The 27058-nt window shown below is 49.4% G+C and overlaps 1 protein-coding gene and 1 pseudogene across 1 annotated transcript in view; both read left to right on the plus strand.

Annotated features, from left to right (window-relative positions):
* The window catches only part of LOC131421038 (protegrin-2-like), a 32338-nt gene extending 22114 nt beyond the window's left edge, over positions 1-10224 (plus strand). The window contains exons 5-6 of the mRNA XM_058567575.1: positions 5310-5445; positions 10125-10224. Of these exons, the coding sequence (XP_058423558.1) occupies positions 5310-5445; positions 10125-10224 (236 nt within the window). The remainder of the gene's footprint in view (positions 1-5309; positions 5446-10124) is intronic.
* A 2026-nt stretch (positions 10225-12250) lies between these two features.
* The window catches only part of LOC131421049 (protegrin-2-like), a 33402-nt pseudogene continuing 18594 nt past the window's right edge, over positions 12251-27058 (plus strand).

Consider the following 27058-nt stretch of genomic DNA (forward strand, 5'->3'; position numbering starts at 1 on the left):
TGGATTGTGAAAATTATAGAAAATAGAACCACACAGTATATACTCTTTGACACCCAGTTTCTTCATGCAACATGATGTTTGTGAGAATCATCCATGCTGTTGTATGTAATTACAGTTGGTTCAATTTTTTGTTGGTGAGTAGTATTCCACTGTATGAATATACTACAATATATTTATTCTGTTACTGTTGATGGGTATTTGGGTAGTTTCCAGCTCATTCTTTTTAAATGGATGCACTACTGGCCATAGAACGGACATACCATTCCCCATTGTCACATGTCTGGATGGTTTCCAGTTCCCCACTAGGCCCAGTAAAACTGCAGGGAGCATCTTGGTTCGTGCCTCCTCATGCACATGAGTGAGCATCTTTGAGGGAGGCCCTCGAAAAGTGGGACTTGTGGGGACACACTGATAATGGTCTGTGCTGTGCCAGGGCTTGTCTGAAGGAGCTTGTCCTGGATGGTGGGTGTGGAGTGAATAGCTGCTGTCCCATTTTTCACCGGGAGTCGGGGAAGGCTCTTTGGAGACTGGGTCTCTGACTCCTCGAGTGAAGTTCATATGGGAGGAATTCCTCCATGGAGGAGAGAAGGGCCTTCCATGCAGGTGTAATAATATCTTCTATTTCATAACCAGGAGGAGGTGCAGCTGGTGAAAGGCTTGTTTAAGTTCACACAGGTGGTCAGCAGGTGGGGCAGGGGCAGGACCAGAACCCAGGTCGCTCAGCCCTGGCCCCTGCTCCTTCTCTTATACCACTTTGCTTTGATTGCCTGGAAGTCCAGGACTCCTGGGCTGGGATGACAGGTGTCTCAACACAGGTGAGGCTGTGCTTTGTCCAGTGTGGGGATTTTAAGTGCAGAGCATGATGGGAAAGAATGTCTGGCTCACCCAGACTGGAGGGGAAATAGAGGAGGATTGGAAAGGCGGGAGCCCCAGGTTGGGGACAAGGTGGTGACAGCCATCTTGCAGCAGCCTCTGTAGGACCATCAGCTCCCATGTCTTGGGCTGGTCTGTCCTGTTTGCTGGGTTAGGAGTGAGTGCAGGGAGAGTGTCCAGGATGCACCCTGCCCATCTCAGGACTTAGCTCCGGCACTTCAGAGATCCTGCCCACCCTGACTCCAGCCTCTTTTGCTCTCCCCTTCCCTCACCTCTTCTCTTTCTCCAGCAAGAACCTGGCCAGGAGAATTGAAGGGAAATGGAGCCAGTGTCCAGATGGACCAGTTCTCCAGCTTGCTCTCCTGCTCTTCCCTTGGGCTTCTCAGTTATGCCTGAGGCAATCTGAGTTGGGTTCACACTCATTTGCTGCTGAGAGTGCCTACCAGGACAGAAGTTTTCAAAGGACGTCACAGCTCATGAGAGCCAGATGATAATTCAAGCTCCTGTCTGCCTGACTCCAGGTCTAAGGTCCTGACCAGCCCTTGGGGGCAGCTCTCTGTCCTGTTGATCATAACAGCTGCTGTTTATGGAGCATCAGTTATAGGCCACCATGTCCCACGTTCTTCACCTGCATTGACTCCCTTATCAGACCTCATCCTTTATCAGCCACCTGAGGTCCACACTCTCCAAGGCCAATTTTACAGAGAGGGAAATGGCTGCACAGAGAGGTTGGGTAGCTACTTGCCCAAGAGTACACAGCAAGGGGTAGAGCTAGGACCTGAACTTGGACACTCCGGCTCCAGTGTCCGTGCCCTTGCTCACTTTATGACATGGCCTTCAGAATCAAAATCCTCACAGCCTGTCCCATCTGTCCCCACCCCAGGGGAGTGGAAGATCCACTTTCTTGAGGAGTTTTCCCAGATTCTCCTCAGAGGTCATTGTCCAATTCCCCTGCTCATGTGTGGAGAAGCTGAGAAGGGCACTTCTGCTGCTGGGCTGCTCATGTCTTTCCTGGCTCAGCTTCTGGTGCCCTGTCTGTGGGGTGGGCCTGGGAGAATCCTGAGTGTCATTCTGGAGCTCACAGGCAGGGTCTCCATCTATCAACCCCACACTAAGTGCCTCTGTGGTGCAGGGCCCACTCAGAGCTGGGCCACAGAGGAACAGACTCACCCCTTGGAGGCCCACAGTCGGGAGGAAGGCACACAAGCAAATGGACGTGGCTCCCATGTCAGTTGGGTCTCCCAGCCCCAGCCTCAAACCCTTTCTCCCTCCCTCAGGTCCTCCTGGTGCTTGTCTCCCCATCCTTCTCTGCCCTGCCCCTCTCAGGAGCAAAGAAAGTCTCATTTCCTCTCCTGCTGACACCCTCATCAGCTTACTGAGTATGTCCCCAGATTCCCCAAGAGGACTCCTGTACTTGCTGTCTCGATCATGACATTTTCACACCCCTCATGACTCCCACAGAGACTCCACTGTGGGGTGAAGTGCTGAGGGAGAACTGTGTGCAGGGAGCCCCAGGAGCTCGGGGGCGAGGACAGTCACGGTGGACTTTCTCGAGGACGTGAGCCTTGGCCCGAAGGAACATAGGACTCTGGCAGGTCAAGAAGGCTGGGTAAATGGTGGGAGAAGTGTATTCTAGTCAAGGAAAGGAGCCTCTTGTGAGGGGGCTCCACTGTGTCTCTGCAGGCTTGGAGGGTGCTGGGGCTGGAGATGAGGCCAGAGGCCAGATCACAAAGCTCCAGACGGCTTTCTAGTGTTGGATGGCTGCGGGTGCTGTGGGTGGTGGAAAGAGCACTGGCCTGAGAGTGGAGCCCCAGCCCTGCCCCTTCCACCCGTGGGGCCCTGCTGAGCCCCATTCTCCCTTGCTCTCTAGGGGCCTCGGTTATCCCTTCTGATCAATGGGGAGTTGCGATAGTCAGTGCTGTCACACGCCTGTACGTGTATTTAGAGCTCTTCTTATTCCTTAAAGACATTACCAAGCCAGTAAATCAGTCATGAGCACATGTATCCCAGACAATTAAAATCTCCACTCTCTGAGGGACTCCTGAAGCAGCTCCTTGAAGCCCTTCCTGCCATGACTGTGGAGCTGGCAGCAGAGCCAGCTTCATTAGTCACTACACACACAAGTCACATCCTTGGAGTCAGGTGGCCAAACTCCATAGACCACATGGCCACGGTGAGGCTGTGAGGGGTGCAGGACACAAGAGGCCCCAGGCTCCGCTCACAGTATTTCATTTTGGTGAAATTAATAGAAGAGACTGCCACAGAGAGCACAAGACCCCTCCCCAAATCTGCTCCAATTGTGGCTGAGAAGCTAGAACTTTTAACTTGGTGACAGCCCTGCATTGTCAGGGATGCTGCCACAGAAGACCAGACATGCAAGGGTCAAAGGGGGCTGCTTCCCAGATAAGCCATGACTAGATGCAAATGGGGTCACCAGCTGAGCAATTTGGACTGGTCAGAGCCCTGTGTCTGAGGGTGTGGGGAGTCAGGAGAGATTCCGAGGAGCAAGGAGGGATCCTGGGAATCAGGCAGAGAGCCCAGGGAGCAGAGTTAGACTCTAAGGGCCAAACAAACCCCATGGAGCAGAGCGAGGTCTCGGGGAGCAGGGTGGGATCCTAGGGAGCAGGGCAGGAACCCCATGACCTGCTTGAGCCCTGGCCCCTGCCAGGAGCAGTCTGATGGCTGAGGATTAAATCTCTTACTTTACCAAGGTTACCAACATTTTGTTTTAATGACCCTTCATTCCTAATATGTGTTATGAACGTGTTTTTGGTATTGACATTTCTCAGATATGTTAAAGAGATTGAATACTGAGTTTGGGGATTTTATTCTTTTCACAGATTTGTCTTTTTAATATAGACAGTGAACATATTCTTCTTTGCTATACAATACAAACTTCATCTCTGTATAAATGAAAATTTTAGTTCATTTGATGTCTCAAATATTATTGAGTCATTATCTGTTGTGCATTCATTGTAGTATTTTAAGAACATTGCTCTATTTTTGAGAATGACCAAGTTACATTATCCAGCAAATGTATCAATGAACCAAAAAGAGTCTTAAAACATTTTATAGGCACTGGCCTGGTGGTGTAGTGGTTAAGTTCAGGGTGCTCCATTTCAGCGGCCCGGGTTTGGTTCCCGGGTGTGGACCTACACCACTTGTTGGTGGCCATGCTGTTGCGGTGCCCCCATACAAAACAGAGGAAGATTGACACAGATGTTAGTTCAGGGTGAATCTTCCTAAAGCAGAAAAAAAAAGAGGAAGTTTGACATCAGATGTTAGCTCAGGACGAATCTTTCTCAGCAAAAAAAAGAAAAAAACATTTCATAAAACTTACAGCAATTCACGTGATAGGAGATGGTTTGAACTTTTTGAAGATTTCTGTGCAGTTTTACTAAGTGTGCTTTTATGTCTCTTCATAATCAGTTAGGGCAGACATGGGAACATCACCTGGGATGGTGACACTTGAAAGAGGGAGACAGAGAGGGGGAGGCTGAGGACACTGGGAGGGTTTGGGGTCCCTGGAACCCCGAGACCCGGCTCCTCCAACACTCTCAGGCCCTGTGACTCCACTCGTCCCCCACTCCACATAGTTACGTCATATACATTTTGGACAAATCAGTTAATTTAGTCAGTTGTGGGAATGTGTTATTTATTTATTTATTTATTTTTTGTGAGGAAGATCGGCCCTGAGCTAACATCTGCCAATCCTCCTCTTTTTGCTGAGGAAGACTGGCCCTGGGCTAATATCTGTGCCCATCTTCCTCCACTTTATATAGGAGGCTGCCACAGCATGGCCTGACAAGTGGTGCGTCGGTGCGCACCCGGGATCCGAACCGGCGAACCCTGGGCCGCCGCAGCGGAGTGCACACACTTTAACCGCTACGCCATGGGGCGGCCCTGGAAACGTGTTATTGAGAAAATAGATGTTTGGTCATTTTTTTTTTTTAATTTATTTTTTCCCCCAAAGCCCCAGAAGATAGTTGTATGTCATAGCTGCACATCCTTCTAGTTGCTGTATGTGGGATGTGGCCTCAGCATGGCCAGAGAAGCGGTGCGTCGGTGCGCGCCCGGGATCCGAACCCGGGCCGCCAGCAGCGGAGTGCACGCACTTAACCGCTAAGCCACGGGGCCAGCCCGTGATGTTTGGTCATTGACTCAGAGACATTTTTCGTCCAGTTGATTTTCTTCAAGTGTCCCTGGTGCCCATGTGCTCGGTGATGTCCTAGCTGGGCTGGTTCTGTCCTAGGCTCCTCTGGAGTTTGGAGTCCCACCCTGAGCAGCCTCCTGACCCACCTACCTCCCCTGCCCTGCTCAGGCTCCAGGAAGCCCTCAGTTTCCGGCGGGGCCCCCACTGAGTCTCTTGGGCACCAATGTCCCGTCCCCTCTGTCACTGCTTCCACCACTCCCTCCCCTCCTGCCCCCTCCTGTAGCCCCTGCTGGCCTCTACGTCTTTGCTCAGGCTGTGCCCCTGGCTCTGGAGCTCTCTTCCATCTCAGGCCCACCCTCCTCCCAGATTCCTCCCCTGATGCTGTGGCCTCTGCCACCCTCCTTCTGCTTTCTTGTGAGGTACGGTCAGGAAGGTCACAGCTGAGCTAGGGTGGCATTGCCAGCACAGCGTCACTGTCTCCTCAGGGCTGCGTATCTGCACGATCAGCTGTGTGAGGTTCCAGTTGCAGGTCTACCTGTGACCCGGGTGATGTGACCTGGCCCTTGGCATCATACACTGGCAGTGACAAAAAGGATGGATGGAGGGCCAGGCCCTGGGACATAGAGGGGCATGAGAAGGCCTGGTCTGGGTGGAGGCAGAGCGCGGAGACGGACATCATCCCAGCCCTGGCCTCCTCTAGGGGTTCTGCCACAGAGGAGTACCGGGGAAGGAGTACACCCTGCTGTGAGCTGGGATTTGACAGGGTTGTGCCAGGGGGTTATTGAGCACTGGAAATGGGGCAAGGATGACTGTGGGATTGATTTTTAGTTTACTTAAGTTCAATTAATTTGGATTAAAATTTAAATTGCCACCTGTGCTTGTGGCTACATTCTTGGACACCACAGGGACCTAATTGCATTAGAGCAGAAATAAGTAAGTCTGACGGGCAAGAGGGAAGCTGGTTGGGGCTGGGGGCAGGGAGGAGTCAGAGGAGGAGGCAGAGTGCCGTGCTGAGGGTCAGGGGTTACTGAGCAGGAGGGGCGCAGCGGGCAGCCTAGAGCATGGTCCCTGGCCACCCGGAGACACAGAATGTAGAGGTGGACAGGCTTTAGGTATCACTGACAAGAGTAGAGGCCGTGAATCGGGGACGGCCCAGGGAAAGGTCACCTGGCTAGCAGGAGGAGCTGCCAGGGCAGGAAGCTCAAGGTCTCCTCTTCCTCATTGTGGCAAGTGTGGGGATGGGAAACCTGGATTATGCAATGGGCCCCTGGCCCAGGATGGATATTGCTACACAGGACAGGGTGTGATTGTTCACAGCTGCCATGGCCTTTCCTGGGAGAAAACATGCTTCAGTTTGACACCCCCAAATGACACCCAGGGGGAAGACAGATGGGCCCTGAGATATGACATCTGGGTGATATCCAGGGCTCCCCCTTATAGCTGGACAGAGTTTCCAACTCCCTCTTGGGAATCACTCCAGGAAACAAAGGCATATTGACTAGAAATTACCCATCCCCACCCTGTGTTGTGCAGTTCGTCTTGTGACAAATGTTTTTTGAACCTGGCTCTGGACCTGCTGGCCACTTTCCTCACCCACCTGGGCCCCTCTGAGACAGAGCCCAGAGCCAGGTCCTGCCACGGGACCAAGGAGGAAAAGGGTCCTGCGGAGCCTGTAGGCTGAAGGGAATGCAGGGTCTTGTCCTTGGGAGCCCCTGTCTGAGGGACAGTCACATTTGGGAGGCCCTTGGGCTGAGGGGAAGTGCAGTCTGGCCATTGGGAAGTGGGAAACAAGGGATGAATGGGGGAGTCCTAGTGTGAGGGGGCAGCCCGGGCCTCCATGACTCTTGTCTGAGGAGGCAGGTGGTCCTACCCTGGGGACCAGCCTGATAGATGACCCAGCCTGAGACTGAAGGGGGTTGGGGAGCTGTCTCCCATCCTGGTGTTGGGTGGGGGCTGCATCACAGAGGGTACCGGCTGGGCGTGACATTGGGGCCGACTTCTTGGAGAGGCTGCCTCTGAGTAGAAACGTGGCAGTGGGTGGAGTTGTTGACAAGGACACAGGGCACAGCTACCAAGCTTGCCTGTGCACACGTGTCTGTTGGGGGACAGTTGGCCTAGAGCCAACGCAGAGCAAGGCGACCTCACTGGGACCTCACTCACGAAAACGTCCTGGGAGTGCAGGCCTTGATGGTGAACTTGCACTTTCTCACTCACTGTGCCATTTGTCCCCATGCAAACCCTGCAGGGCATGTAATTCCCATCCTACAGATGAAGACATCGAGGCCCAGAGAAACAAAGTGACTTGCTCAAAGTCACACACCTAGAAAAGGATGGGGCTTGGGACCCCCCCACTCCAGGTGTCCTAGGAATCAAATGCTGCAGGTGAAAGAAAGGTGGAAAGTGGAATTGTGGGGTCTGGGCAGACCCTGTGTCTGGTGCCCTCGATGACCACAGGGCATGGGCACACCTGTACCTGACTATACACCTGACTCCAACATGCTGCTGTCCAGCTGCGTTGGGGTTTCCGTCCCCTAGTTTGCACTAGAAAACTGTGGCTCAGGGAGGGGAGGCAACTTGCCAGAAGTGCGGGTTGAGCCACCTGTGCTGCCAGGGCCATGCTGAGGCACCACCCTCACTGGGCTGCTTTGCAGAGTTGGAAGTCCACCTGGGTCTGCTGCGGGGGGTGGGCTGTCTGTTCGGGTAGTTCATGAGGACGTGCTCCGTGTCAGGTGTCTCCGCACACTCATTGCTGCTGTCGTCCTCACTCCCCTCCAGGAGCCCTCACTTGAGCCATTTCATGGCAGAGTGAGGCGCAGGCAGGTTAAGTGACGCGCCCAAGAACAAAGAAAGTGATCAGTGAGCACATTGGCTGTCTTACATCAGATTGCTTCCCTCTGCTCTCGGGAGGGGGTCACGTGGGCGTGAGGCCTGCGTGTCCACTTATCCATGGTGGTGGTGGGGGTTTCCTGCAGTGGTTGACCTTGGGAACCTTTCCCTCTAGCCCTCAGTGCTAGGGTTTCAGATTCTGAAATAAAGTATTTCTCTTAAGCTGGTCCCTGTAGTCCCCCCCTTAGAGCCAATTTGTGTGAGGTTGGTCCTGAAAAATGCAAACAAAGGATCCAAAGGGTCCTTGGGGACCATCTTGTGTAAAGCCTTGATTTTAGAGGATTCTGACGTCCTGAGGGAGGGCAGCTCTTGCTGAGTCACCCCAATTTCCCTACCTCCTGTCTCGTGTTTCCTTCTGAGGTATTAACCCCGGAGCTCACACTGACAATATACTGACACGTCCTGAGCACACACCACATTGCGCTTGACCTTCACGACGACTCTATAAACTGGACACTGTAGTTATCATCCCTGTTTTATGGATGAGGAAACTGAGGCACAGAGTGGATAACATTGCCTAAGATCACACAGCTGGTCACGGCAGGGCTGAACCTGGACCCCAGGCTGCCAGGTGCAGGAGCCTGAGTTCTGTGACTCCCAATTCCTGGGCTTCCTGGCTTGCTGACTGGGGACTCTGGGCACAGGTAGGGACAGTGGCTTGCCCACAAAGACAGAGGCTGAGGATGGATACCATGCTCTCTGAGAGTCACCACACTGTCTGCATAGTCCTCTGTTTCAGACAAGCTGACCATCCTGACGAAGATCATCTCACGGGCGGGCAGGCCTGACGGGTTGGGTGCCTCAACCAGGGCAGCCATTGGCTCTTTAGTCTCCAGGACTTTGGACAGGGAGCTGGAGAGGGCAGGGAGACAGGGGACTAAGGTGGCTCTTGTTCCAGGTGAGGGAGGGATTCTGGAGTGGGGGAGGGGGGCTCCAGCTTCTGCTAATCCGTGGAAGGCCTCCCAGAGCCCTCAGCAGCCTCCGTGGACCAAGCTCCCTGACCACACTGACAGGAGCTCAGTCTATCTGTCCAGACCGATGTGAAAAAGCTTCTTTGTCTTTTTCTTTCTGATCTGAAATCTCCTGATCATCTTGTTAATGGGGTGAAACATTATGAGAAAGGCGAGCTTGAGAGAGCCCTCCCATCCTCCCCAGCAGAGAGGGCAGCCCTGGGTTCTAAGGGTCTGAGTCAGCCTTCTCCTCACATGGTGGACACCAGGCACAGGACTTCAGCTCGGACACAGCTTACTCCTGGAACCTGGGAAGCCTGGACCCTGTGCTGTGGCCCAGAGAAGGAATAGGGTCCCCCTGGATCCACACTTCTGACTTGCATCAGAGGATGTGTGGAAGCCACTTGGGCTCTGGCTGATTCCAGGTGAGAGCGTTACCAGATACATACCCAAGTTCTTTACCTGCCACATAAGAGGGACCAAATAAAACTAGAACGCTGGGCTGATGGCAAGGAAAGAGTTTTTATTTCAGGTGACATCAGCTGGGAGATGAGAGCTCTCAAATTTGTCACGTCTCCCCGAAAGTTGGGAGGCAAGAGGTTTTAAAGGTTGTGAGGAATGTGGCTGCTTGTAGGGAGGGAGAGCCTGTGGCCTTGCTGATCAGCACTTTCCCACCAGCCTGCTTTTGGCCTTGTGACGCTGCTTGCAGGGAGGAGGATGGCGGATAAGAGAATTGCAGGTGGGTGTCCTTCAACTGTCTCTGTCTCTGTAGTGGATGGTGGATTCTGGCGCCAGGAAGCCAAGGAATTGAGGTCTGAGAAGCTTTAACTTCTTGATATCAGTTTCCCTATAACAAACCTCAAGAACTGGTAATTAGCCAAAAACGTCAGTGTGAGCCCAGCTTGAGGCCACCTGGGCTTTTAACAATTAGTAGCTCCTATCTGCCTTGTGAAGTTCAGGGATACAAAAACAAACAAACAAACAAACAAACAATAGTTACATATGAATGTAACTTAGAGAAGCAGGGAAAGAGGATGGGTTTTAACCCCATATATTCTGGGTTTAATGTAGGGGCACTGATAGCAGGGCCGGTATCAAGAGGAGTGTCTGGTATTGGCCAAGGCAGAATGTCCCCTTCAGCCAGTCAGGAAGGGACTCTGGGTGTGCTGGATCTGACCCAGAGGACTGCAGGACTGGGCAGGGCTCATGCCACAGTCTAAGGACTCACACTGATATCCACTTCTCTCCCACTGGCCCCTTAGGCACCCCAAAGTCAACAAGGAAGATGAGGGAGCCAGGAGCGCCCTGAGGGGTCTGATGTCTTGCGATGACCCTCCTTTCAACCGCTATAACGGTCCCTGATGCGCAAGCCCTGCTTGACCAAGAGGCCACTGGGGAAATTCCTGGACTGTGCAACCAGGATGCACAGAAGCACATTTCCCCTTCCTTTTCCCAAGGCTGAGTGTGCAACCAGCGGCTTTCATCCCTATTGCGCCTTCTAAGGTGCCCTGGCCAAGCCTCCAAGAAGCATACAGGCCAACTGAAGCCAAGAGCCACACCAGTCCTCTTAGCCTCATAGCCATTAGACTGGAGAGCTGGGATTAGATGTTGCATTTTGGCCTCTGGACCCCTCTATCGCTTTGGCTCCTCATCTCTCCCAGCTGTGCTCTCTCCGCCTCCCAGCACCAGTCACCCCAGCCTGGTGTCTCAACCAGAGCACTGCACAGGGAGTCATTTGAAGTCAAATCGGAGGAGACATATTGGAGGCTATGCGAGCAAAGAGGAGGAGGTTGCTGTGTCTGGTTGAAGGTCAGGGAAGTCTTCACGGGGTGGAAGGGCATCCCAAGCAGAGGGATCAGGTGCAGAGGTGGGGAAATGAGCAGGAGGCTCAGAGAAGCCTGAGTGGTTGGAGTGTATGTGGCAGCCTGGCACCTACGGTGTGCGGGGCTGGGGGTGAGGAAATGGGGAGCACCAAGATCCAGGCCCTGAGGCCAGGCCAGGGCGGTGTGGGTTCCTGAAAGCAGGGAGTGAAATGGCCAAATCGGCGGTTTGAAGGAGCCCCTGGACAATGGTGTGGAGGGTGGACTGTGGTCTGAGGAGAGCCTGGAACCTAGAAAAGGTGGAGTCTGGAGGCTGTGTTCACACTTCAGAGGAGAGAAGATGGTGGTAGGAACCAGGGCAGGGGCGATAGGGGAGGTCAGAGGGTGTGTCCCCAGGAGGAAGTAGGAGCAGGCGGGTGCTCCCCAGGCTTTCAGCTCAGGGCTCATGCAGCGACACCCAGCAAACCATCAGGCCAGGGGGCCCAGAGAGGAGAAACATGGAGATTCATGGCGGTCTTGAACTCAGAGATACAGACCAGGTGATGTCTGATCATGATACCTGGTGTCCCCAGGGAGATGCGAGGACTGGGAAGAGAAGCAGCCTGGGATGCATCTCTGCAGCCCTCCTTATTAGGAGGAATGTTCTTGGAGGGGATGGAGAAGGAGCCACCAGGGAGGCAGGAGGGAAAGCAGGAGAGTGGCGTCAGGGGAGAATGGGGCAGGGGGCAGTTTCAGGAGGAGAGAGAGTCCCCAGAGCCTGCATAGATAAAGACAAGGCTTGAGAGTGGCCACTGGATCCAGTGAGGGAAGACCAGCCTGTGGTGGCCTTGAGTGTGAGAGAGAGTGAAGAAGTGGGTCCACAAGTGTAGATGACCCTTCCCCAGTTAGGGCTGAGGAGGAACCAGGGCAACAGGCCGTGTCTGGCGGGGGCTGGGGACATTTTAGACTGAGAAACTCAGTGGAGAAGAATCCCTTAGACGGGACAGGTGGAGCTGAGCCCCTGAACTGGCTGAGGGCTGGGTCCAGAGAACAGGATGGTGTGGCCTTGAGGGTCTCCCTTGGGACTGGCTAGGTGGGTGAGGCTCTAGATGATGGGTGGTTACCGTTATTCATTCATCAAACCATAACTGAGTGCCTACTACGTGCTGAGCAGTGTATAGAGGTGGAGATTTAGTGGTGAATCCATTATATTACCGTAATTCCTGAGGAGGCCCTGGGTGGGGAGAGGGGAAGGATATAGGATAGGCACCTGGCTCCCTTCCTCTCCTGGAGGACTCAACCCTCTTAAGCAATCCTGGCTATGACACTCCCCAGTGGGGCCCAGGAGAGGCCAAGACATTGTCAGGGAGATGGAGAAAGCATTTCTTCACTTGCACTAAGGTAGACCTCGCCCACTGTCCAGCAAGCCCCATGAGGCAAGAGCAGGGGCTGAGGGAAACCCAGGCCACATCCTGTAGGGGGCCAGTGATGGGGCAGGTCAGGAAGGCTCCTGGTTGGGCCTTTGCATCAGCCCCAGGCTGGGCATAAAGGAGGGTCCTGCAGGCTGTGAGGAGGCAGACTTGGGGACCATGGAGACCCAGAGGGACAGCCGTTCCCTGGGGCAGTGCTCACTGTGGCTACTGCTACTGGGCCTGGTGATCCCTGTGGCCACCGCTCAGGCCCTCAGCTACGAGGAGGCCGTCTCCGTGCTGTGGATGGCCTCAACCAGCGGTCCTCAGACGATAATCTCTACCGCCTCCTGGAGCTGGACCCGCAGCCCAAGGGAGTGAGTCTGGGGCGGGCGGTGGAGAGAGAGGCTCTGCTCTGGTCAGGCCTGGCCACACTGTCACTCCCTTTGCTCATGCTGTCCCTCCTGTCAGGAAGGCACTTCTCCCTTTAAGTGTGGTCCCACATCTCCCAGGAAACCTTCCCAGAGCTGTGTCCCCTCTCAGCATGAGAGCTTCCTGCCTTAGACCTCTCCTGTGGAAAGAGGTGCCCCCTCCACAGCCCCATTCAGGCTCCAGGGACTTCTGGGAGTTCCAGGGACAAAAGTGGGGTCATTGGCTTGGGTTGTGACTTGTCTCCTTTATGTCTCCTCTGCACTCTGTTGTCTCCCTCACAGGGAAGGGCTCTGCTCAGCCTTGAGGTTCCAGTGGCAACGTCTTTTCCTCCAGGAGGCCCCTGATTTCCCTCAGCCCCCTCAGATGGGGAGGTGCTCCTCTCCGGAGCTTGTCTGAGGTCCACTCCTGCTCTGTGTGCTTGCTGAGGGCAGGAATGGGCCCTGCCTCCTCCCCTCTGTCCCCAGCACCAAGCCCAGCACCAGGCACACAGTAGGGGCTGTTGAAGGGCTGCACTTTTGGTGGGGGAGGGCAGGGAGACAGATCAGAGAAGGCAAGCATGAGCCTGAGCCAGGTCTCCCCACTTTCTCCCCTGACCAGGACGAGCACCCAGACACCCCAACGCCTGTGAGCTTCACGGTGAAGGAGACTGTGTGCCCCAGGTTGACACCGCAGCCACTGGAGCAGTGTCCCTTCAAGGAGAATGGGGTGAGGTTGGGGGCTGGGGGAAGGGGGCGGTGGCAGATGCCTCCCAAGTTGCTTAACAAGAGGCCTCCAGGAAACATTTCCAGCCACTATGGTGAGGCTGGGAGGTTATGGCACGGTGGTTCCAGTTTGACCTGAAGCTTCCCCTTCACAGCGGGTGAAACAGTGTGTGGGGACAGTTATCCTGGACCCAGGCAAGGAGTACTATGACATAAGCTGTGATGAGGTGAGTGGCCCATTCTGGGTTGGAGGTGCTGATGTGGGCAGGTGGTGCGTGGAACATCATATGGACCAATTAACCAGCGCCCCATGCAGGGCAGAGAAAGCCCCTCCTACCCTAGGTTCCTCCCTCAACCTGAGCTCAGGTTTCAGGACTGGCACTTCATTTCCTTAGAGTAGTGTTTCTCAAAATATGGTCCTCACCTGGGAGATTGCCACGAATGCAGATTCTCAGGCCCCACCAGCCCTACTGAATCAGACTCTGGGGTGGGGCCCTGCAATTATATTTTAACAAGCCCCCCGGGGATTCTGCCTCCTGCTGAAGGTTGAGAGCCACTGATGTAGAGTAATGAGCTTTCAGCCCACGCTCCTGTCCCAGCTTTGCTGGATGCGTGTGTGACCCTGGGAAGCCCCTTGCTGTCTCCAGGCCTCAGTTTCCTCACCTGTTTGTGGGTGTAGTGATTCAACCACATGCTTCTAAGGTCACAGCCAGATGTTGAATTGGGGCCCAAGTCTCCTGGGGTATCCCTGGAAGGGAGGTGTCTGGAGGGGCAAGGTCTTGTCTTGAGTCTGGGTCCAGCCCTTACAAGGATCCTGTTTCCTCCTGGTTCACAGCCCCAGCGTGTCAGGAGACGTCGCGGCTTGCGTAGGTGGTTCGGGAGAATTACGGACAAGTTTCGTGACAAGATTGGGAAGATTCGTGACAAGATTGGGAGAATTCATGACAGAATCAGGGATTTTGTTCAACGTAGAATTGTTCTAGAGTCCTAGGGTTTGCTTTGTCCCGGCTCAGGCTTCTGGACTCTGAAAAATGAATTCTTTTGAAAGCAACTTTATCCAGGCTTCGATTTATTTGTCTTGCCTGCTCCCACTTACCACAACCAACCGAGGCCTTAACTCTGGGATGCCTGTGTGTGTGTGTGTGTGTGTGTGTGTGTGTGTGTGTGTTAGTGCGTGTTCACAAAACACAGAGATGGCTGGAGGCAGCTGTTCCATCAGGGGGGAATGGGGTGAGGCAGCAGGGCCAAGAGTCCAGGACAGCATCTCCATTCTTAGCGTCCCTCTCCATGCCCTTCACACACCTCCTGCCCTCCACTTGAACACCCAGTGGGACCTGAGATCCACTGCGTGTGCGGAGGTGGTGGGGATGCTGCGGAGCTGGTCCTGCTCGTATAGGTGACAGTCAAGGATCTGGCCAGGCATTTTTTTTTGAGGAAGATTAGTTCTGAGCTAACGTTTGTCACCAATCCTCCCCTTTTTGCTGAGGAAGATTCGCCCTGGGCTAACATCCACGCCCATCTTCCTCTACTTTATATGGGACGCCGTCACAGCATGCTTGGCAAGTGGTTTGTATGTCCGCCCCCGGGATCCAAACCTGCAAACCCCAGGCCACCAAAGCAGAGTGCTCGAACTTAACTGCTATGCCACCTGGCTGGCCCCGGGCCAGGGATTTTTGTTAAACTCACAGAGATGCCATGCAGTCTCCTGGCTGACTGGGTTCTAAGGTCAGTCTGCTGGTACAATGCCCATAAAGTTCCAATTCCCCTTGAAAATCTTAACTCTGGAAAAGTCCACTACTCCTGGCTTTTCCTCTGGCATTGAGACACATTACTGTTTCTTTGGCTGAGTAGCAGATTTAAGTTTAGGAATCAAATGGTACACAAATTTTGTACCATTAAAAACAAGAATCCCGCTCAGTGGTGTGGGGAGCTCTGGTAAGGAGAGACACGCAGAGTGACACACAGGTCACATCTCTGCTGCATTGGGTGTCTCAGACACTGTCCAGGTCCTTCCCACTCACCAGGTGTAGCTGACTAGAAGCCCCTGTGGCTCTTTGCTATGGGACAGACTGGAAGTCTGAGAGTTTGTACTCTAGGGAGCAGCCTCAACCAACGATAGGTGGGAGCTGGGTTTCCTTCCTCATGCCTTTGGTAGACCCACTCCAAGATGTGTTACACATCTCCTGGAGGGCCCCAGCTGGCTTGTGCCACTGTTGCCCACAGCAACGACCTGTTCGTGAACACGGCCTCTTCTGACCTCTGTTCCTGCCCTGTCGCATGTCTCTGTGCTCCTGCTGGTGCTTTCTGTAGTCGTCTCCCGAATAAACTGCTTACACTTGAATCCTTGTCTTGGGGCTGCTTCTGGCTCAACCTAAACTAAGACACAGACACTCCTCTCTGAGACAGACAGAGGGCAGGATCTTACATCCTATTTGCATTGTTGTCTATCATGCTCACTTCTTCTTGGTGAGCAGGTGCAGCTGATCTCAGGCAGCTTAGAGGAACCCAAGATGCTTCTCACTCTATGTCATCACAACCCAGGAGGCTGTGTTGTGTCAGTGCCAGAGGATACCTGCTTCCCAGAGCCAACTGTTAAGTTTTTGGGATCTTTTTTTTTTATTGTGGCAACATTGGTTTATAAGATTATGTAAATTTCAGGTGTACATCATTATATTTTGATTTCTGTGTAGATTACATCATGTTCACCACCCAAAGACTAATTACAATGCATCACCATATACATGAGCTTAATTACCCTTCTGACCCTCCTCCCTTCCCTCTTCCCCTCTGGTAACCCACAAATCCTATCTCTTTCTCTATGTGTTTGTTTGTTTTTGTTTTTATCTTCTATTTATGAGTGAGATCATATGGTATTTGACTTTCTCCCTCTGACTTATTTCGCTTAGCATAATACCCTCAAGGTCCATCCATGTTGTCACAAATGGCCAGATTTCATCGTTTCTTATGGCTGAATAGTATTCCACTGTGTATATATACCATACATTCTTTATCCATTCGTCCCTTGATGGGCACCTAGGTTGCTTCCAAGTCTTGGTTATTGTTAATAATGCTGCAATGAACATAGGGGTGCATATATCTTTACACATTCTTGTTTTCATGTTCTTTGGATAAATACCCAGCAGTGGAATAGCTGGATCATATGGTAGTTCTATTCTCAATTTTTTGAGGAATCTCCGTACTGTTTTCCACAGTGGCTGTACCAGTTTGCACTCCCACCAGCAGTGTATGAGACTTCCCTTCTCTCCACATCCTCTCCAACACTTGTTGTTTCCTATCTTGTTAATTTTAGCCATTCTGACAAGCGTGAGTTGATAGCTCATTGTACTTTTGATTTGCATTTCCCTGATAATTAGTGATGTTGAACATCTTTTCATGTGCCTGTTGGCCATCTGTATATCTTCTTTGGAGAAATGTCTGTTCAGATCTTTTGTCCATTTTTTAATTGGGTTGTTAGTTTTTTATTCTTGAGATGTATGTGTTCTTTATATATTTTTGAGATTAACCCCTTATCAGATATATGGCTTGCAAATATCTTCTCCCAATTGTTAGGTTGTCTTTTAGTTTTGTTGGTGGTTTCCTTTGCTGTGCAGAAGCTTTTTAGTTTGATGTAGTCCCAGTTGTTTGTTTTTTCTATTGTTTCCCTTGCCCGGTCAGGCATGGTACTTGAAAAGATGCTGCTAAGACTGATGTCGAAGAGCGTACTGCCTATGTTTTCTTCCAGAAGTTTCGTGGTTTCTGGTCTTACATTCATTCAGTCTTTAATCCACTTTGAGTTAATTTTTGTGTATGGTATGAGATAATGGTCTACTTTCATTCTTTTGCATGTGGCTGTCCAGTTTTCCCAACACCAGTTATGGAAGAGACTTTTCTTTCTCCATTGTATATTCTTGGCTCCCTTGTTGAAAATTAGCTGTCCGTAGATGTGTGGGTTTATTTCTGGGCTCTTGATTCTATTCCATTGATCTGTGGTCTATTTTTGTGCCACTACCATGCTGTTTTGATTACTATAGCTTTGTAGTATATTTTGAAATCAGGGAGTGTCATACCCCCAGCTTTGCTCTTTTTTCTCAGGATTCCTTTGGCTATTTGGGGTCTTTTGTTTTTCCATATAAATTTTAGGATTCTTTGTTCTATTTCTGTGAAAAAGTCATTAGAACTTTGATAGGGATTGCACTGAACCTGTAGATTGCTTTAGGAAGTTTGGACATTTTACTTATGTTATTCTTCCAATACAAGAGCATGGAATATCTTTCCATTTCTTTGTGTCTTCTTCAATTTCTTTCAGCAATGTTTTATAGTTTTCAGTGTACAGGTCTTTCACCTCTTTGGTTAAATTTATTACTAAGTATTTTATTCTTTCTTTTTGTGCTATTATAAGCGGGATTGTATTCTTAATTTCTCTTTCTGCTACTTGGTTGTTAGTGTATAGAAACAACTGATTTTTGTATGTTGATTTTGTATCCTGCAACTTGACCGTATTCATTTATTATTTCTAAAAGTTTTTTGGTGGATTCTTTAGGGTTTTCTATATATAAAATCACTTCATCTGCAAATAGTGACAGTTTTACTTCTTCCTTTCCGATTTGGATCCCTTTTATTTCTTTTTCTTGCCTCATTGCTCTCACTAGGACTTCCAATACTATATTAAATAACAGTTGTGAGAGTGGGCATCCTTTTCTGGTTCCTGTTCTTAGAGGGATAACTTTCAGGTTTTCTCTACTGAGAATGATATTACCTGTGGATTTGTCATATATGGCCTCTATGACGTTGATGTTGTTTCCTTCTACACCCATTTTATTCAGAGTTTTTATCATAAATGGATGCTGTATCTTGTCAAATGCTTTCTCTGCATCTATTGAGATGATCATGTGATTTTTATTCTTCATTTTGTTAGTGTGGTGTAACACATTGATTGATTTGTGGATATTGAACCATCCCTGCATCCTTGGAATAAATCTCACTCGATCATGGTGTATGATCTTTTTAATGTATTGTTGTATTCAATTCTCTAGTATTTTGTTGAGGATTTTTGCATCTTTGTTCATCACTGATATTGGCCTGTAATTTTCTTTTTTTGTGTTGTCCTTGTCTGGTTTTGGTATCAGGGTAATGTTGGCTTCATAGAATGAGTTAGGAAGCTTCTCTTGCTCTTCAATTTTTTGGAAGAGTTTGAGAAGGATAGGTATTAAATCTTTGAATGTTTGGTAGAATTCACCAGGGGAGCCCTTTCGTCCTGGACTTTTATTTTTTGGGAGATGTTGATTACTATTTTGATCTCCTTACTAGCGATTGGTCTATTCAAATTCTCTATTTCTTCTTGATTCAGTTTTGGAAGGTTGTATGATTCTGAGAATTTATCCCTTTCTTCTAGATTATCCAATTTGTCGGCATATAGCTTTTTGTAGTATTCTCTTATAATCTTTTGTGTTTCTGAGGTCTCCATTGTAATTTCCCCTCTTTCATTTCTGATTTTATTTATCTGAGCCTTCTCTTTGTTTTTCTTGGTGAGTCTAGCTAAAGATTTGTCAGTTTTGTTTATCTTTTCAAAGAACCGGCTCTTAGTTTCATTGATTTTTTCTATTGTTTTCTTTAGTCTCTATTTCATTTACTTCTGCTCTGATTTTTATTATTTGCTTCCTTCTACTGATTTTGGGCTTTGTTTGTTCTTCTTTTTCCAGTTTCCTTAGGTTCACTGTTAGATTGTTTATTTGAGATTTTTCTTGTTTGTTGACCTAGGCCTGTATTGCTATAAACTTCCCTCTTAGAACAGCTTTTACTGTATCCCATTAATTTTGCCATGTCATATTTTCATTTTCTTTTGTCTCTAGGTATTTTTTGACTTCTCCTTTGATTTCTTCATTAACTCAATAGTTGTTCAGTAGCATTTTGTTTAATCTCCACATGTTTGTGGCTTTTCTGATTTTCTTCCAATAGTTGATTTCTAGTTTCATACCATTGTGGTCTGAAAAGATGCTTGGTATTATTTCAATCTTAAATTTATGGAGACGTGTTTTGTGGCCTAATATGTGATCAATCCTGGAGAATGTTCCACGTGCATTTGAAAAGAATGTGTCTTCTTCAATTTTTGGATGGAATGTTCTGTACATATCTACTAGGTCCATCTCTTCTAGTGTTGTCATTTAAGGCCAATGTTTCCTTATTGATCTTCTGTTTGGATTATCTATCCGTTGGTGTAATTGGAGTGTTAAAGTCCCCTACCATTATTGTGTTACTGTCTATTTCTCTTTCTATGTCTGTTAATAATTGCTTTATACATTTAGGTGCTCCTGCCTTGGGTGCATAGATATTTACAAGTGTTATGTCCTCCTGTTGGATTGTTCCCTTGATCATTATGTAGTGCCCTTCTTTGTCTCTTTTTACAGTTTTTAAGTCTATTTTGTCTGATATGAGTATTGCTACCCCAGCTTTCTTTTCATTGCCATTAGCATGGAGTATCTTTTTCCATCCCTTTACTTTCAGTTTGTGAGTGTCTTTAGGTCTGAAGTATGTCTCTTGTATGCAGCATACATATGGGTCTTGTTTTTTTATCCAGTCAGCCACCCTATGCCTTTTAATTGGAGCATTTAGTCCATTAACGTTTAAAGTAGCTATTGATAAGTATGTGCTTACTGCCATTTAAAAAATTTTTTTCATGTTGTTTTAGTAGTTCTTCTCTGTTCTTTTCTTCTTCTCTTGCTCTCTTCCCTTGTGGTTTGATGGCTTTCTTTAGTATTATGTTTGGATTTCTTTATCTTAGTTTTTTGTGTGTTTATTATAGGTTTCTGGTTTGTGATTACCATGGGATTCATATATAGTAACCTATGTATATAGAAGTCTATGTTAAGTTGATAGTCTCTTTAATTTTACCTCTGTCTGAAAGCTCTACTCTTTAACTCCCCTCCTCCCACATTTTATGTTTTTGATATCATATCTAACCTCTTTTTTGTGCATTTGTATCCATTACCCTGTTATCATGGAAATAGATAATATTTCCTATTTGTGGTCTTCTCTTTTCCCCTTAAATAAGTCCCCTTAGCATTTCTTATAGTACTGGTTTCTTGGTGACAAACTCCTTTAATTTTTGCTTGTCTGGGAAACTTTTTTATCTCTCCTTCCATTTTGAATGATAACCTTGCCAGGTAGAGTATTCTTGGCTGTAGGTTTTTTCCTTTTAGCACTTTAAATATACCTTGCCACTCTCTTCTAGCCTGTAAGGTTTCTGCTGAGAAGTCAGCTGATAACCTTATGGGGTTTCCTTTGTATGTAACTTGTCTTTCTCTTGCGGCTTTTAGGAGTCTCTCTTTATCTTTAATTCTGAACATTTTAATTATGATGTGTCTTGGTGTGAGCCTCTTTGGGTTTATCTTGTTTGGTGCTCTCTGTGCTTCCTGTACCTGGATGGCTGTTTCCTTCGTTAGGTTAGGGAAGTTTTCAGTTATTATTTCTTCAAATAGATTCTCTGCCCCTTTGTCTTGCTCTTCTTCTTCTGGGACACCTATAACACGGATGTTAGTGTGCTTGATGTTGTCCCAGAGGTCCCTTAGACTGTCTTCACTCTTTTTAATTCTTTTTTCTTTTATCTGTTCAGCTTGGGTGATTTCTTCTAGTCTTTCATCCAGCTCGCAGATCTGTTCTTCTGTATCCTCTACTCTGTTTTTGAGGTCCTCTAGTGAATTTTCATTTCCAGTATTGTATTCTTCATTTCTGATTGGTTTTTTTTTTATATCTTCCATTTCTTTGTTGACATTCGCACTGAGTTCATCCGTTCTTCTCCCAAGATCAGTGAGCATACTTAACACTCTTTGTTTGAGCACTCTGTTGGGTAGGTGGCTCACTTCTGTTTCACTTAGTTCTTTTTCTGGGGTTTTGTCCTGTTCCCTTACTTGGAATGTATTCCTTTGCCTCCTCATTTTGCCTCTTTCCCGTGCTTGTGTCTATGTATTAGGTAGGTCCGCTACGTCTCCTGCTCTCGGAGAGGTGACCTTATGTAAGTGATGCCTTAGGAGGCCTTGCAGTGTGCTTCCCTCTCCTCTGCAGTTGCAAATGTTCCAGGAGTGACCCCTGTGTGGGTTACGTGTGTCCTTCTGTTGTGGTGGGGTTGTTCTTTCCGTAGGTGTCCAGGGAGGCTGAGCTATGCCCCTGGCCAGCTGTTGTAATGCTCAGCTGCTTGTAGTTGTTGTGGGACTTTCAGTCTCTTTATTGGGTGTGGGGTGTCCCAGCACAGTTGGCTGCAAGGTCTAATAGCACATTCCTGTTGCAGTATTTCTATTAAGTGAGTAGGCCCCCAGTATAGCAGGTTGTTAGGCTCAGGGGCTTACAATTGCTATAAGCCTTTAGGCTTATAAGCCTAAAGCCTTATAAGCCTTTAGGTCCCTTGTCAACTCTCTGAGGATTGCAGCTGGGTGGGGCTGGCCTCAGGCACTGGAGCACCCAATGGTTTCAGGCTTTGGAAGGTGGGGCCAACCCCCTATGTCGCTCTTTGAGAAGCACAAGTCTTCTGCAGCTGACAAGCCCCACCGCCTACAGGTCCACACACACAGTCAACACAGTCCTGCCCTGTGCGTGTGCCCCGACCTCCTGAAGTGGACCCGGTCTCTCCAAGGCGGGAGTCTCATACTCTCCACCACTGCCACACACTCTCCACCAGCTCCTTGCACACAGCCTGCCCTACAGAGGCAGACCCAGTCACCAGGCTGTGGAGAATCCAGGCAGCTCCCTTAGGGGGATCACAAGTTGCCTGAGGGCTTGTTGTTGGGTGGGGCCAATCCCTAGGGTTGGCTGTCTGCCCTGGCTGAGCTGGATTAAATCAGTGCTCTAGTGGGTGGGGCAGACCCTGGGCTAGCAGGCCCCAGGGAGAACTCTAATGGCATCTGTGTCAGCACGCCCACATCAGATCACAACAATGGCCAGAGCCAATGTCCCAATCCCTGGAGAGGTCTCACCTCTCACTGAGATGCATTCAGAGCCGATCAGTTGAGTCTCTTTTCCCCAAAGGACTGTGCACCTTTCTTTCTGCTGATTTCTGGTTGCTTTCTGAAATGGGTGAGTTTGTGCATGGGCCCTTTAAGAGCCGGTTTTAATCTCTTTGTGCACCAGCTTTTCTGAGGGTACTCCCCAATATTTTAGTAGCAGGGAAAGTAAGATATTATGCCACTCGTCTTGATTGTGCTGGGTCCAAAAAATGCCTATAGCAGGCACGCTCCCCAACTCAGGGCCCCACTCCTCCAGGGAGGGCTGTGTACCTTTGGGCTGTTCCCAGGTGGCTGTGAGACGCTGCAGCTTGTGAAGGTGGTGTTTTTTCTCTCCAGAAGGGAATTTCTGTCTCTTCCACCTCAATTAGGATTGTCATTTGTTGCAAGAGGTCCTCATATCCAGTTTCCAATTCTCTCTCAGGGGTAATTTTTCCACGAGTAGTTGTAAATTGGCTGTGTCCGTGGGAGAAGGTGAGTTCAGAGTCTGCCTAAGCCTCCATCTTGACTTCTCTCTCAGCACTTTAAATATATTGTGTGACTCTCATCTAGCCTGTAAGGTTTCTGCTGAGAAGTCAGCTGATAGCCCTGTGTGGTTTCCTTTGTAGGTAACTTGTTGCCTTTCTCTTGCAGCTTTTAGGATTCTCTCTTTGTCTTTAATCCTTCACATTTTAATTTTAGTCTGTCTTGGTGTGGGCCTCTTTGGGTTTATCTTGTTTGGTGTTCTCTGTGCTTCCTGTACCTGGATGTCTGTTTCCTTCCTTAGGTGAGGAAAGTTTTCAGCTATTATTTCTTTGAATAGATTCTCTGCCCCTTTGTCCCTCTCTTCTCCTTCTGGGACACCTATAATATGGATGCTGGTGCACTTGATGTTGTCCCAGAGGTCCTTTAGACTGTCCTCATTCTTTTTAATTCTTTCTTCTTTTATCTGTTTAGCTTGGGTGATTTCCTCTAGTCTTTCATCCAGCTTGCTGACCCCTTCTTCTGTATCATCTACTCTGCTATTGCGTCCCTCTGGTGAACTTTTCATTTCCAGTATTGTATTCTTCATTTCTGATTGGTTCTTTTTTATATTTTCCAATTTTTTGTTAAAGTTCTCACTGAGTTCATCCATTCTTCTCCCAAGATCAGTGAGCATCCTTATGACTATTAGTTTGTGTTCTTTGTCAGGTAGATTGCTTGTCTCTGTTTTGTTTAGTTCTTTTTCTGGGGTTTTGTCCTGTTCCCTTACTTGGAACCTATTCCTTTATCTCCTCACTTTGCCTCTTTCACTGTGCTTATATCTACATATCAGGTAGGTCAGCTATGTCTCCCGATCTTAGAGAGGCAGCCTTATGTAAGAGATGACTTATGAGGTGCAGCAGTGTGCTTTCCTCTCGTCACCAGTTCCAAATGTTCCAGGAGTGTCCCCTCTGTGGGCTACGTGTCCTTCTGTTGTGGCAGGGTTGCTCTTGCTGCATGTGCCTGGGGAGGCTAGGCTGTCCCAGCGGCCAGCTGGTTGTAATGCTAGCTGTGTGGGGCTGCTATGGTCCCTTCAGTCACTTTATCAGTCATGGGGAGCCCCAGCACTGTTGGCTGCAAAGTCTAATAGCACATTCCCATTGCAGTTTTCTGTTAAATGAGTATGAACCCAGCATGGCTGGTTGCTAGGCTCAGGGGCTTACAGTTGCTGTAGGGCTCTGGGCTTCAAGACTGTTGTCAGCTCTCTCAGGATTGCAGCTGAGTGGGGCCCGCCCCAGGTATGGGAGCACCCAGTTGTTTCAGGCTTTGGAAGATGGGCTGATCCCCTATGTGGCTGTTTGAGAAGCACAAGTTTGCTGCAGCTGACAAGCCCCATTGCTGCAGTGTCACACACCCTGTCAACAGTCTTGCCCTGTGCACATGCCCTGACCCCCAGAAGTGGACCCTGTCACCCCACTGCAGAGGCCCCACTCACTCCACCAAAGCAGGTCTGCCCCTTACATATGCCCTGCCCCGCAGAGGTGGACCCACTGGCCCCACTGGCCCCACTGCAAAGGTTCCAGGCACCACACCTGTGTGGGCCCACAAGTTGTCTGAGGGCTTGCCATTGGTTGGGGCCAGTCCCTAGGGCAGGCTGCCTTCCCTGGCTGAGCTAGATTAAATTGGTGGTCTAGTGGGTGGTCAGACCCCTGCTCTAACAGGCCAGGGGAAGAACTCCTATGGTGTCTGCCAGCAGCTGTGTCAGCACGCTTCTAGTAGGTCACAATAATGGTTGCCACCAACGTCTCAGTCACTGGGGAGGTAGTCCCAGCCTGGTGAGGTATCATCTCTCACCTAGTTGCACCCAGAACCTATCAAGTGAGTCTCTTTATGCCAAAGGACTGTGCACATTTCTTTCTGGTGATTTTTGGTTGCTTTCAAAAAAGGGTGAATTTGTGTGTGGGCCCTTTAAGAGCAGGCTTTCTTCCACTTATGTCTGTTAGCTTTTCTGGGCCTATTCACCATTGTAGTTCATAGCCAGCAGAGCCAGATATTACGACACTTGTCTTGGTTGTGCTGAATTCAAAACCTGCTTATTGTGGTAACACTGCCCTGCTCAGATCCCCCACTCCTCCAGGGAAGGCTTTGTGCCATAAGATTGCTCCCCACCAACCGTGAAGTGTCATGGCTAGAAGGTGGTGTTTTTGTCTCCAGAAAGGAATTTCTCCCTCTTCCACCTCAGTCAGCACTGTTCCTTGTTGTGGGTGTTCTTTTTATCCAGTTTTCACTTTTCTCTCAGGGCAATTGTTCCAAGAGTAGTTGTAAATTTGTTGTGTCCATGGGAGGAGGTGAGTTCAGAGTCTGCCTACACTACCATATGACACCATCTCCTATTTTGTTAATGCACAAAAGCTGAAGCATTAGGACAAAAATCTTCAGGATCTTTTTGAGATAGTTTTTAACTCTTGGTAGCTTTAAATTGGCCATGATAAGAGTATTACACAATGGAAATCAGCAAAGTTTAAAAATCAGCCCCAGGCCAGCCCCGTGGCTTAGCGGTTAAGTGCGCACGCTCCACTACTGGCGGCCCAGGTTCGGATCCCCGGCACGCACCAACGCACTGCTTCTCCGGCCATGCTGAGGTCGCATCCCACACACAGCAACTAGAAGGATGTGCAACTATGACATACAACTATCTATTGGGGCTTTGGGGGAAAAAAAGGAGGAGGATTGGCAATAGATGTTAGCTCAGAACCAGTCTTCCTCAGCAAAAAAAGAGGAGGACTAGCATGGATGTTAGCTCAGAGCTGATCTTCCTCACACAAAAAAACCCACTTTAAATTATAAATAAATAAATAAATAAAAATAAAAATCAGCCCCCCCTGCTGACACACCTCTGCCCAAACTGAGAGAAATATCACTCATTAGGCTGATATGGGCCTGTGCTGATCACCTCCATTTCCTATTTCCTCCCAAGATTGCCCATCCTGCTACCATGGCAACCCTGTTATTCTCCAGCCCTGCCTTTTCTGTTGATATTCTACATGGATGTTGGACTGATGTCCCTTGCCATGTACCACATCATCAATATGCATACATGACCACTGATGCCAGAGGGAATGGATGCTTACAGTTTTTCCATCTCAACCCTTGATCAGGGAGTGTTACTGGCTGGCAGGAAGGTCTGCAGGCCTTGTCAGTGCCCTCTGAAGTGATTGACTGGCAAGAGTGACAGTTGTTCAACTAGGAGAACTTCTTACCCATGAGAAAACAAGTATTAGCCCCATTCATGAATGGCATTGGAGCATCAGGCCCCAGCACCCTTTGCTTGTCAATTCTTGGCAGTAAATCTCTGGATGGTGAGTTCCAAGGGTGTGTGACATCCACAGTGTTATGAGAATGCAACAGAGGAGTCCCCAGTCCAGCATGGGGGACAGGAGGGTGTTCCAGGGAGAAGACAGCTTAGAAAAAGGCACAGTGACAGGCAGTGAAGAGTGACACTCTGTTCAGTGCTCAAGGCAGGCATGCAAGGGAGTGGGGTCAGGGTTGAATCCAGAGATAGGCCAGATCCTGAAGAGCAATAGGGAGAAGTGATGGTTTTAGCAGTGGGAGATTGGATCCCATGTCTGTCTTAGCCAGATCACCCTGGCTTTGGGGTGTGTGTGTGTGTGTATGTGTGTGCATGTGTATGTGTTTACGCAGGGTGAATGGTGAGGTAGATCAGCAAGGACATGTCCCCCCCAGGCAGTGGCCAAGAGCAGAGGAGGGAAGAGAGAGTGGAAGGAGGGTTGACCCAGAGGCTGACATGTTGTGGGGCTGACTGGGATGGAGTCATTGCAGAGAGGATGAGGAAGGTATGTTTCCTGAGGAGCTACAGAATGGTGGTCCTTCCTGAGAGAATGACCATGGGCTGTTCGGATTCCTGGTGCAGGTAATAGATGAGTGTGGGGGGAGATGACAAGTTGCCCTCTGAAGACATTGGTTCCAAGGTACCAGTGGTATATTGATCCCTATCAGGGGGCCTGGGGAGAGGGGTCATTGTAGTAGATGCTGTTAGTGCCCTGCCCAGATCCCTTTCCCTGGGCTGCTCTTCCCATCCCCCAGCTGTTTGGATGTGGAACGCCATGTCACTGCTAATGGCTCACAACTGCCCCCCTCATAGCCTCCCCAGGAGATGCCAGGGGGTTAGGGTCCCTCTGCCTGCCGCCTGTGGAGAGGGACTGACTGACGAGGGGATGTCAAGCCCAGCCCCTGCCTCAGGTCAGGACTAAAGGAGGGTGCAGCTCCAGTTGCAGGGCTTTGGTAGGGTCAGCTGAAGCTGGTCTCTGGGTGGACTGCAGCCTTGCTCAGCTCCTTCCTCTGCCCCATCCTGCTTCCCTCACCCCCTATTCCCGAGAACATCCCTCAATCAATCATATACCTGT

This window comes from Diceros bicornis, chromosome 2 (genome assembly GCF_020826845.1).
Source record: "Diceros bicornis minor isolate mBicDic1 chromosome 2, mDicBic1.mat.cur, whole genome shotgun sequence".
NCBI classification, from domain to species: Eukaryota; Metazoa; Chordata; class Mammalia; order Perissodactyla; family Rhinocerotidae; genus Diceros; species Diceros bicornis.